Source organism: Neophocaena asiaeorientalis, unplaced genomic scaffold (assembly GCF_003031525.2).
Source record: "Neophocaena asiaeorientalis asiaeorientalis breed wild unplaced genomic scaffold, Neophocaena_asiaeorientalis_V1.1 scaffold258, whole genome shotgun sequence".
NCBI lineage: Eukaryota > Metazoa > Chordata > Mammalia > Artiodactyla > Phocoenidae > Neophocaena > Neophocaena asiaeorientalis.
In genome coordinates this window covers 568,143-581,677 of record NW_020172591.1, presented here as the reverse complement: position 1 = coordinate 581,677, position 13,535 = coordinate 568,143, and the positions used below count along the sequence as shown (strand labels likewise).

The window sequence follows — 13,535 nt, the reverse complement described above, 5'->3', positions numbered from 1 at the left end:
CACTGCTGGTGGGAATGTAAATTGATACAGCCACTATGGAGAACAGTATGGAGGTTCCTTAAAAAACTAAAAATAGAACTACCATAGGACCCAGCAATCCCACTACTAGGCACATACCCTGAGAAAACCATAATTCAAAAAGGGTATGTACCAAAATGTTCATTGCAGCTCTATTTACAATAATAGCCAGGACATGGAAGCAACCTAAGTGTCCATCAACAGATGAATGGATAAAGAAGATGTGGCACATATATACAATGGACTATTACTCAGCCATAAAAAGAAACGAAACTGAGTTATTTGTAGTGAGGTGGATGGACCTAGAGTCTGTCATACAGAATGAAGTAAGTCAGAAAGAGAAAAACAAATACCGTATGCTAACACATATATATGGAATCTAAGAAGAAAAAAAAAAAGGTCATGAAGAACCTAGGGGTAAGACGGGAATAAAGACACAGACCTACTAGAGCATGGACTTGAGGATATGGGGAGGGAAGGGTAAGTTGGGACAAAGTGAGAGAGTGGCATGGACATATATACACTACCAAACGTAAAATAGATAGCTAGTGGGAAGTAGGCACATAGCACACAGAGATCAGCTAGGTGGTTTGTGACCACCTAGAGGGGTGGGATGGGAAAGGTGGGAGGGAGGGAGACGCAAGAGGGAAGAGATATGGGAACATATGTATATGTATAACTGATTCACTTTGTTATAAAGCAGAAACTAACACACCATTGTAAAGCAATTATACTCCAATAAAGATGTTAAAAAAAAGACACAAAGAATTAAAAGTCCCACTTCTTTCTAAGACACTGGTGTATCTGCCTATGATGCCTAGAATTGCTTTAGTTATTTGTAATCATGACAGTAACTAGCCAAGAACAAAGCCAAAACACCCAGACCAGCAGAGTAAAAATACAGAAAGAACATGGCTTTGATGATGTTGTTAAGTTACCATATCTCAGGACTTTTATTATGGAAAGTACTAAAATTTTCTTGCTTGCACAATTTTGAGTTGGTTTTATTCATATTTGTTGTCATTCTAACATACTTTGCTTTGTCCTACCCAGCTCATTTCAAATAAAGAGGCAATGTATAATTAGAAATGGAGGCCACCAGGACAGTAGTACAAGACAGCAACTAGCTGTGGTGAATGTGAGTAATTGTCAAGCTAGGCAAACCTTAAATTCTGTATCCAAATTTAATCTGCTTATTCCTGCTATCCCAGATACCCTGCTTTAGAAGACTCGAATCCTCTGGCTGACTTAGAGTCTAGGATCACACTTAGTCAACAGTTGCATCTGATTTTCTGAAGGTGACCACTTCTAACTGCCTTACTCTGAGAATTAGATGCCTTGCCTCCAACAACCTGCCCCAGAGTGAACAATTGAAGGTCATGAAGTCCTGGATATGCTTTCACCAGCAGGACAAACAATTCTACCGAGAAAGCAAAGGGTCAAACATTAACATTACGTGCTGAGGGAGGAAAAAGAAGTTGTAACAGCCCTTTGACACTGGAATTTCCCTAAAGAACACCAGTAGTAAGAACCTTGCCAATTTCCTTATTTGTACTTAAAATAAATCTAAACTACCTCATAGAAAAAGTATTTGGACATTTTTTTTTTTTTTTTTTTTTTTTTTTTTTTTGCGGTACGCGGGCCTCTCACTGTTGTGGCCTCTCCCGTTGCGGAGCACAGGCTCCGGACGCGCAGGCTCAGCGGCCATGGCTCACGGGCCCAGCCGCTCCGCGGCATGTGGGATCCTCCCGGACTGGGGCACGAACCCGTGTCCCCTGCATTGGCAGGCGGACTCTCAACCACTGCGCCACCAGGGAAGCCCTGGACATTTTTAAAGACCATATTTCACTCTATGATTCTTTTCTTCAAAAACATAATATGGTTTTTCAAATATTGTGGTAACTTATACCCAGTCATTTTTTTCAACTTGCCTCCTGTCTTCTGCTGTAAAAGTAGTCAGCAAATTTCTACAAAGTGTCAAAGAGTAAATATTTTTGGCTTTGTGAGCCCTATGGTTTCTGTTGCAGTTACTCAAATCTGCCATTATACTGTGAAAGCAGCCACAGTTTATGTAAATGAATTGGCTAGTTGTATTCCAATAAAACTTTATTTATAAACGTATGGGTCTGCCCACAGATTTGGCCCATGAACCTATAGTTTGCTGACCCCTGGTATAAATCTTCATCTTATCTAACTCAAACACTTTTAACGCATGGAGGTTTATGGCTGAAATAGCATATAGCAATTTTTTGCTTCTCTAGTAAACACTGATAACTGAAAACTCTGATAAATTCTCTTACCAATTCAAATTTGACTCATTTATCTTATTCACAGTAGCACTTCTATCCGTAGAAGATAAGACTAGTACCTGAACATCATTTAAGCCTTGTCACTGAATAATACACAGACAGAATGAACCTTAAATAATCTAGAGGTCATCACAAAAATGTCCTGAAAGATATTTTCAGGATTCTCCATTGGGACCTGTTTAGTCCAATTTTTAATCTCCTATTTCTTACGATTTTGATTTTCCAAAAATTCTGGGAAATAGAAGAATTCAGGAATAAGTTCCTTCACATCATATGGATTGTCCATGAGGGCCTGCCAGGTAGCAGGGATGGAATGGAATTGTCGATCTGCACAGTCAAACCTGCATGTGGAGATTGAAAGAGACCAGTGAATACTGAATGAGAGCAACAACAGGCTAAAACAAACCTTTAATCTTCCTTCAGGTTTCCTCATGATTAGTTTCTCTTTATTTAACCTTTCTCTTTAATGTCTAAAAACACAAGTTGCTCTCCTTATGACAATCTTTCTTATTTTGTTGCCAGGAACTGAATACTATAATTTTAATCACTAGTATCATCTTAGTTAAAATAGATGAAAATGGCATAATTTTTAATCAGTAAAATTTATTACAGAAAGTGAATAAATATTATTTGGATTTTTTAAAATTACAGAGTTTAAATATCACTCTAAGTATTATAGTATTGACATACATAGTTAACTGATCTATGGAAATGCTGCTGATTTAATCCTTGATACCTAAGTATCTTTACAAACTCTTTTGGTAAAAACCAGAGGGTGAGTTAGGGAAATAGTTCTGTAGCTAAAGCTTTTATACTTTACTTGCATATACTATTATCTTATTTTAACTTTATTTTCAAGTTCCATCCTGGGCCTATGGTAGTTGAAAGAAGCTCACGTGGTCATGCTGCAATTCTATTGTTTTGGCTAACCACAAACAGCATAAATCCCTTCTGTTTCATCTCCTTTGATAGTATTTTCCTGAATTTATTCCATAAATGATGACTTCTAAGTGACAGTTAATGACTAATATGACTCTTTATGCCTAGCAACCTTGTTTTGAAGCAGAGCTGAACTTAGCAGAACTCTAAATTTAATTATAGTCAATGATTGTGTCATCAATAAAGTCTAATAATGGTATATTCAAATTGAAGGAGACGTACAGTTTTAATGGAAGAATCTTTTTGTTTGGGAGGGGGAGAACAGCTTTACTGATACATAATTAACATACATATAATTCGCTCTAAGTGAACAATTCAACGGCCTTCAGTATATGCAGAGCTGTGCAGCCATCACCACAACCAATTTTAGAACATTTTCATCACTCCAAAATGAAACCCTGCGTCTAATAGCAGTCACTCTCCCTCCACCCCTGAGCAACTACTAATCTACTTTCTGTCTCTATGGATTTGTCTATTTTAGACATTTTATGTAAATCATACAATATATGGCATTTTGTGTCTGGCTTATTTTATTCAGTGTACTGCTTTCAAGGTTCATCTATGTTGTAGCATATATCAATCTTTCATTCCCTTTATTAACTCATGCCAGATAATATTTTATTGCATGGGTATACCACATTTTATTTATTCCTTTACCAGTTGATGGGTATTTTTGTTGTTTCCATATTTTGGCTATTATAAATAATGCTGCTAAGTACATTTGTGTACAAGTGTTTGCATGAACATATGTATTCAGTTATCTTGGGTATATACGTCGGAGTAGAATTGCTGGGTAATATGTAATTCTATCTTTAACCTTTTGAAGTACTGCCAGACTGTTTTCCACAGAGTCTGCATCATTTTACATTCCCACTGCCAGTACATAATTATTCCAATTTCTCAACATACTCATCAACAGTAGGTATTATCTGTCTTTTTTATTATAGCCATCCTCATGCGGGTAAAGAGGTATCTCAATTTGGTTTTGATTTGAATTTCCCTGATGACTAACAATGTTAATCATGTGTTTATTGGGAATTTGTAATCTTCTTTGGAGAAATGTCCATTTAGACCCTTTGTCCAGTTTTTAACTGGGTCATTTGTCTTTTTATTATTGCACTGCAAGAATTATTTATATATTCTAGATACAAGTCCCTTAACAGATCTATAATTTGCAAATATTTTCTCCTACTGAATTGGTTGTCTTTTTTACTTTCTTGATGATGTCCCTTGAAGCACAAACAGAATCTATTTTTGAAGCTTTTTAAAAAATCATTTATTCATAAAATCACTAAAAGCTGAAAAGACCCAGTTATACTTTACTGGAAGGAAAATTACCTGCATTCATGACAAATATAACATTTGGAGATGTGTAGTTATCAAAGCCTCTCCTTGATAGCCAAGGCTTGGTGTACTAAAGACAGGAATAAGGAACCCAGGCTAATTTTGAGAGATAAAATTTACATGGAAAGAGTAGAACAGGCAATGTTTACATAGTTTTTCATTGGGTAGAAAAGGCAAAATGATAATGGTAAAGAATAAGGCAACATGAAGACTAAATGGGAGTTAGTAGAGAGCTTCCTGGAGGATACATTGGGGAATGGAGGATTCTTGGAAAAGTTTCTTTCTTTAGGATCATTAAGAAAATGTGAAAGTTAGGTAAGTTATAACACTGACAGGTGATACGATAATACAATGGCATCACAGATCTGTTTGAGCTGCTACTAATAATGTAAGGGCCCTTATTTCTCCCTATTTTTATTCCTATTGATTAATAAATATTTTTAGGAGGACTACATGGGCATTGGTTAGGTTTGAATCTCTGGGATACATCTTGGATCAAGGTCTAAATCAGTTCTAACTCTAAATCTCTGGTAGATTCCTAAACCCAGCTGAAAATCACAAAAGTACACTGGATAGCAGTAAAAAGGAATTCACCTTAAAAGTCATTTGTGTAAGTCAGTTTGAGTGACCTGTTCTCAAACAAGTTTGGCTGCTTTTATCTAGGGAGCTAGTATATGAATCGAAATCTAACAGAGGAGAAAAAAAGATAAGGCCCTGCTATAACAGTACAAAGAGTTTTCAACACTATCATACAGTCTTAAGAAAATAGCTTATTTACCCAAAACATACCTTCCACTCTGAAGTTGGATGTGGAGGGTGGTGAATGGTTCTGTACGAATAAGATAGTGTATAACCCCAGCAGAATTTGAATAGTGAGTACCATAATGAAATTTATCAATAGTTCCCATAGGATCCTCAAAGTTTTCATATCTAAAAAAAGAAACTAAAGTTTTATAACCACAATAGTAAAATTAACTTAGAAAGACATATGTTTGTATTGTATGGCTGAAAACACAGTTTTTAAGAAAGTATGTATTTGTGGGCTTCCCTGGTGGTGCAGTGGTTGAGAGTCCGCCTGCCGATAGAGGGGACATGGGTTCATGCCCTGGTCTGGGAAGATTGCACATGCCGCAGAGCGGCTAGGCCCGTGAGCCATGGTCGCTGAGCCTGCGTGTCCGGAGCCTGTGCTCCGCAATGGGAGAGGCCACAACAGTGAGAGGCCCGCGTACCGCAAAAAAAAAAAGAAAGAAACTATGTATCATCACGTCATGTTAATAAATGAAAAAAAAATTTATTATTTTTTTCTGAACAATAAAATAGCACTAATATTGGATTTTTGAACACTTGTATTATGCAATAATATTCACTATAGATAAATTAGAAACCAGAGAGAAACTACCAAAAATGAAGAAATTTAAAATCAATTACAATTGCACTTACCAGAGATAATTAACATTAATATTTTGATGAATATGTGTCAATCCTGAATTATGAATTAATATATATTTTAATATAAAAATATATTTTAATATAAAACCACTATACATTATATATTGTTCACTTCTTTTTTTTTTTTTTTTTGCAGTTCGCGGGCCTCTCACTGTTGCGGCCCCTCCCGTTGCGGAGCACAGGCTCCGGACGCGCAGGCCCAGCGGCCATGGCTCACGGGCCCAGCCGCTCCGCGGCATGTGGGATCCTTCCGGACCGGGGCATGAACCCGCGTCCCCTGCATCGGCAGGTGGACTCCCAACCACTGCGCCACCAGGGAAGCCCTGAATAGTCTATTTTTAACAGGTACACGGTATTTATAAAAATTAGATGTACGAATATACAACAATTTAACTATTTACTTATAGATATTTAGGTTATTTCTATTTTTCTGCTTATTGTAAAAGCATGTGATAATTAGACATCCTTTTGTGGCCAAGATAATGGAAAAAATATAGAAGGTCAGTCAAGAATTGTAAAAATGAATGTCTAATGATCTAAAGGTAAAAGAAGGAGATGTGTATAGCATGGGGAACTCTACTCAATATTCTGTGATAACCTATATGAGTAAAGAATCTGAAAAAGAATGAATGTATGTATATGTATAACTGAATCACTTTGCTGTATACCTGAAACTAATACATTGTAAATCAACTATACTCTAATAAAATTTTTTTAAAAAAGGAAAAAAAAAGGAGATGGTGGAATAGAAGGTCTAAATCAGATTATCAGCAAAGGATATATATAATAATTCTGCAAGAACTATCACTGATCCTGTAATTGTTTTGAATGGTGACATCTGAGTTCGTGGATATAGTATCTAAATAAGAATGAACAGTTTTTTGGAAGCAATAAACATTGAAATTTTTAAACCAAAATACTAATCAGTTCATCAAGCTAAGGTAAATTTCCTTTTACACAGAAGTCATTAATATTCAGGAGAATAAAGAAAGTTTTCGGGTCAAAGTCATTTGTACCTATGCAAAAAAATAAACTATTGAAATTTAAATTGTATCTTTGATTATCTATAAAATAAGTTAATTTATATGATCAGTATTTCCTGTGGAACAATGTTAACAGTGTGACTAATGGCAGTAGGGTAATATATACACAGCAAAATTCCATTTAGTACAACAAATATTAAACACTGCAAAAAGTCCTGGGGAAGATCTGCAAACAAAAAGGGGGGGAAAAAAATAATGTACCATCAACCCTCAAATAAATCTACAACTAAGTTTGTTTGCAGAATTGCTCTTTGTCTTTATTACTAGAAGTCATAACTGACAAGTCATCCACAAGTTCACACGGAGAAAAAGGAAAATTAAAATTAGATTATTTTTTACTGTCAGCAGCTGGCTTTGGATAAAAAAAAAAGTACGAGACATTTACAGGGTGGCTCAAAAATATATAGAACTATAAATATTTCCTTTCCTTATTCAAATATCACTTTCTAAATTTTCACACATTTCACTGTTCTTTATTCACATTATTGGTGAACAACAGGTTAGTATTATTAATTTTATATCCACCAAAATATTATATTAGATGGAATGTGAGATCTGTAGGTTATTAAGTCTAAAATACCTGGGGAGAAAAATTTCAAGAACCTATTACCATTTAGCACATACTTATTACAAGGTAAAAGAAATTCTAAACAATATAAATTTAACTTTGGTAATGAAGGGAAATACACAGACTACAGTTAAGATATTTGAAGGACAACTGATATATTTTCAAGAAAACTTAGTGAAGGAATTACCAGACTCTGATTATCAAAAGTAGTTGTGCATTTAAAAAAAGTAACACTTGGTTGGCCATAGCAGAAATCAATACAAATTCAAACAAGCTATGGGCATCTTTCAAAAGGGATGAAAAGCACTTACTTTTCTCGCATGGCTTTGGCATTTTTATCATTAACTACCCCAATTGGTTTGGATAGATCTCGAAATACAGATGGGTTATTAAGATCCAACTCGTCTGAAGTATAATCTTGTAAAATCCAGGGGAACTAAAAGAGCCACAATTTACAATTTAGACATTCCTTCCTAGAGAGGCTACCATCTCCATATCTAATATAAATGTTTATCTAAGACAAAAAGGGATAGTCTTTATTTTTTCCCTGTTGCAAATGTTTATTCATCTTTAGTTCAATAACCAGAAGCATTATTTCCTGTAATTCCACTGGAATATTTTCAATGAAGTGAAAGAAAAAGGGTTTTTATTTTTAAAATACTCTTCATATTTACATACTTCTTGAAAATAGCACGGTAGAAATATACAGAAAGGCAAAATCAGTTTTTATGTCTTTTTAAAAATAAAAACTAGATATCATCCACATATATTTTGTGTATTAGAAAACAGAAAGGTAATTCCATATTTACAAGATTTATATAAAACTCACCACAGGATACTGCGCAAGGTCATTATAGGTTCGTCCTGCCATTGTATTTAATTGAATGAGGTAGTCAAAATTTGATATCTCTCTGTTTACCCATTTCTAGACAGCACAAAAAAAGAAAAAATCAAAATTAATCTGTATCTCTTAGAAATCAGTAACTATTACTGACAGTACTAAAATAATCATCTGTTCCCATTATCTCTATCATCTTTTTGATAAAGGAATGAAGCTTTAAAAAATATTTAACAGGGAGGTAAAATCAATATGCTTCTCCTAAATTCACTTCCTCTTAAAAATTGGTCTCTAGAAAAGGAAAACTCCTACACTACAATCTAAAACGTCTTCTATAAGAATTAAGTCTTTTCTTCAGTTAAAAAATATTTTGTTTGAATACCTTAAAACTTTTTAATTCTAGGACTGCCCAAATTTGAAAGTTTTGTCATAAGTTGAAATTTTCATAAGTGTAAATATTAAAAATCAGTATCTCAATGTACTAAATGATCTACAAATTTTAAATAAACATTATATTAACTATATTCAGAAAACTACTTTTATAGAGCAAAGGTAAATGGGATTTTGCTATAACAGATAATAAAAATTTTCTAAAGGAAGACATAAACATTTTTTTTAATCACCTTACTGTACTTAGACTACTAATTACTCTACACAGTGTAGGCATGCTCAAGCATTTTGCTGACAGATTAATACACCCCTTTAAGTTTACTGTGTGCCTTACGCAAAGGACATACTTATGGGAAATAGTGAGAAATTAATCTATGTATACAGATTTTATAGAAAGCCCAATTTTAACTGTACTTGAGTGCCAAACTGAGGAAACAGTACTTTAATGAATAAAGTTTATTCCACAGAAAGCAGGAAATATACTCTATTAAATAAAGTTTATTCCATAAACAATAGGAAACAATTGCTGATGGCTTTTGAACAAGAGCAACATTTAAAGATTAATACATATGTAGGAGGAAGGAGAGAGCCAGGAGACAAGAGAACCTAATTGAAAGACTACTAAAACCCTAGAGAGCAAAAAACAAGGGCCTTTCTTTGGCTTTGGACAGTGTAAATTCAAGAGATGTTGGGATATATGTCAGGATAAAATACACGAAAGCATTAGCTTTGGCAGATAGAAGGATTGGAGAATTCTTTTTTTTTGCCTTTTTTCCATGGTGTCTTTTGTATTTTCCCATTTTTTTTCTTGTGAACAGATTATTTTTATTATTAAGAAAAAAAATCCTGTGTACTATTTTTTAAAAAGAACACTATTAAAAAAGAAGAATTTAGGGCTTCCCTGGTGGCACAGTGGTTGAGAGTCCACCTGCCGATGCAGGGGACACGGGTTCGTGCCCCGGTCTGGGACCGATGCAGGGGACACGGGTTCGTGCCCCGGTCTGGGAAGATCCCACATGCCGTGGAGTAGCTGGGCCCGTGAGCCGTGGCCGGCCGCTGAGCCTGCGCGTCCGGAGCCTGCACTCCGCAACGGGAGAGGCCACAACAGTGAGAGGCCCACGTACCGCAAAAAAAAAAAAAAAAAAAAAAAAAAAAAAAAAGAAAAGAAAAGAAAAGAAAAAAGTATTTATAAGATATGCCCATGAACTGAATGACATGCGAACTGGAGACAGGGCACTGTATGTGTGAGGGAAACAGAATGATTCAAAGATAATTCATAAGATCAATCTGAATGCAAGAAGAGCAGTTGCAGGATCAAAATAAAATAATTGAAAGAAGGAAGTTTTACTTCTAAGCAAAAGTCTGAGATATAAAATGAACAGCAAATCAGTGACTTAAAATTTCCTACCTGTGTCACTCCTGATGCTTTGAATAACTCCTGTGGTGATCTGGTTCCATAACTATTTGGAGAATGAAGTGACAACAGTCTGCTATATACTTTGTTCCTAACCTATTTAAAAAAAAAGCACTTTATGGGTTAAAAATTGATCAAGACAAACGAGGATTATGGCTTTATTAACAGATTTATTGAGATATAATTCATGTACCATAAAATTCACCCTTTAAAATACACAATTCAGTGGGCTTTTTTTAATATTCACAGAGTTGTGCAACCATTCACATTATCTAACTCTGGAACATTTCCATCACCCTCAAAAGAAACTACATACTCACTAGCCATCACTCCCCAATTTCCACTCCCTCCCATCCCCTGACAACAATTAAACTACTTTCCATCACTATGGATTTGCCAATTCTGAACATTTCATATAAATAGAGGATTGTGGTTTTAACTTCTCTATTTTACAAGGCTTAACAAAATTATGACATGTATTTTTTTTAGAACTTTATAGTATATAATGGAATAATCTTCAGATATTGAATCAAAAAACTACTTCACTTCTAGTTCAAATTTAGTTCTGTCATTTATTAATCATCTTGGCAAATCAATTAATTTACTGAGTCTCATTTGTATATTACATATAATAATCTCTACCCTTACAGTTTTGTGAATTACTCAGGTTTATGCAAATGTAAAGAAATAAAATTAATCTTTGAACTTCAGTTTCCTCATCTATAAAAAAAGGAATGGAATTTGCCATATCTAATCTGAATGTTGTTATGAAGTTTAGATACCACATACAAATGTGCTTTTAAAACTATTTACAGATTAGGAACCAAGATGGCGGAGGAGAAGGACATGCTCTCACTCCCTCTTGTGAGAACACCAGAATCACAACTAGCTGCTGGACAGTCATCGACAGGAAGACACTGGAACTCACCAAAAAATATACCCCACATCCAACTACAAAGGAAAAGCCACAATGAGCCAGTAGGAGGGGTGCAATCACAGTAAAATCAAATCCCATAACTGCTGGGTGGGTGACTCACAAACTGGAGAACACTTATACCACAGAAGTCCACCCACTGGAGTGAAGGTTCTGAGCCCCACGTCAGGTTCCCAACTTGGGGGTCCGGCAATGGGAGGAGGAATTCCGAGAGAATCAGATTTTGAAGGATAGTGGGATTTGATGGCAGGACTTCAACAGGACTGGGAGAAAGAGACTCCACTCTTGGAGGGCACACACAAAGTAGTGTGTGCATCGGGACCCAGGGGAAGGAGCAGTGACCTCAGGGGAGACTTAACCAGAACTACCTGCTAATGTTGGACGGTCTCCTGCAGAGGGAGGGGGTGGATGTGACTCACCGTGGGGACAAGGACACTGGCAGCAGAAGTTCTGGGAAGTACTCCTTGGCGTGAGCCCTCCCAGAGTCCGCCATTAGCCCCAGCAAAGAGCCCAGGAAGGCTCCAGTGTTGGGTTGCCTCAGGCCAAACAACCAACAGGGGGAGAACGCAGCCCCACCCATCAGCAGTCAAGCAGATTAAAGTTTTCCTGAGCTCTGCCCACCAGAGCAACAGTCAGCTCTACCCACCACCAGTTCCTCCCATCAGGGAACTTGCACAAGCCTCTGAGATAGCCTCATCCACCAGAGGGCAGACAGCAGAAGAAGAACTACAATCCTGCAGCCTGTGGAACAAAAGCCACGTTCACAGAAAGATAGACAAGATGAAAAGGCAGAGGGCTATGTACCAGATGAAGGAACAAGATAAAACCCCAGAAAAACAACTAAATGAAGTGGAGATAGGCAACCTTCCAGAAAAAGAATTCAGAACAATGATAGTGAAGATGATCCAGGACCTTGGAAAAAGGCAAAGATAGAGAAGATGCAAGAAATGGTTAACAAAGACCTAGAAGAATTCAAGAACAAAAAGACAGAGATGAACAATACAATAACTGAAATGAAAACTACACTAGAAGGAATCAATAGCAGAAGAGCCGAAGCAAAAAAATGGGTAAGTGACCTGGAAGACAGAATGGTGGAATTCACTGCTGCGGCACAGAAAAAAGAAAAAACAATGAAAAGAAATGAAGACAGCCTAAGAGACCTCTGGGACAACATTAAACACAACAACATTCTCATTATAGGGGTCCCAGAAGGAAAAGAGAGAGAGAAAGGACCAGAGAAAATATTTGAAGACATTATACTCAAAAACTTCCCTAACATGTGAAAGGAAATAGCCACCCAACCCAGGAAGCACAGAGAGTCCCATACAGGATAAACCCAAGGAGAAACACACCGAGACACACAGTAATCAAACTGGCAAAAATTAAAGACAAAAAAATTACTGAAAGCAGCAAGGGAAAAATGACAACATACAGGGGAACTCCCATAAGGTTAACAGCTGATTTCTCAGCACAAACTCTACAAGCCAGAAGAGAGTGGCATGATATACTTAAAGTGATGAATGGAAAGAACCTACAACCAAGATTACTCCACCCGGCAAGGATCTCATTCAGATTTGATGGAGAAATTAAAACCTTTACAGACAAGCAAAAGCTAAGAGAATTCAGCACCACCAAACCAGCTCTACAACAAATGCTAAAGGACCTTCTCTAAGTGGGAAACACAAGAGAAGAAAAGGACCTACAAAAACAAACCCAAAACAATTAAGAAAATGGTCATAGGAACATACATATGGATAATTACCTTAAACGTGAATGGATTAAATGCTCCAACCAAAAGACACAGACTGGTTGAATGGATACAAAAACAAGACCCATCTATATGCTGTCTACAAGAGACCCACTTCAGACTTAGGGACACATACAGACTGAAAGTGAGGGGATGGCAAAAGATATTCCATGCAAATGGAAATCAAAAGAAAGCTGGAGTAGCAATACTCATATCAGATAAAATAGACTTTAAAATAAAGAATGTTACAAGAGACAAGGAAGGACACTACATAATGATCAAGGGATCAATCCAAGAAGAAGATATAACAATTACAAATATATATGCACCCAACATAGGAGCACCTCAATACATAAGGCAACTGCTAACAGCTATAAAACAGGAAATCAACAGTAACACATTAATAGTGGGGGACTTTAACACATCACTATACCAATGCACAGATCATCCAAAATGAAAATAAACAAGGAAACACAAGATTTAATTGATATTTATAGGACATTCCATCCAGAAACAGCAGATTACACTTTCTTCTCAAGTGC

At 36.2% G+C, this 13,535-nt stretch overlaps 1 protein-coding gene across 2 annotated transcripts in view; it reads right to left on the bottom strand.

Moving 5' to 3' along the window:
• Positions 1-13,535, bottom strand: part of NBEAL1 (neurobeachin like 1) — a 172,453-nt gene that overhangs the window by 32,288 nt on the left and 126,630 nt on the right. For both annotated transcript variants that reach the window (XM_024738332.1, XM_024738333.1), the window contains 5 exons: positions 10,307-10,408; positions 8,500-8,595; positions 7,982-8,106; positions 5,400-5,540; positions 2,538-2,668 (listed from right to left, as the gene is read on the bottom strand). In XM_024738332.1, coding sequence (XP_024594100.1) covers positions 2,538-2,668; positions 5,400-5,540; positions 7,982-8,106; positions 8,500-8,595; positions 10,307-10,408 — 595 coding nt within the window. The remainder of the gene's footprint in view (positions 1-2,537; positions 2,669-5,399; positions 5,541-7,981; positions 8,107-8,499; positions 8,596-10,306; positions 10,409-13,535) is intronic.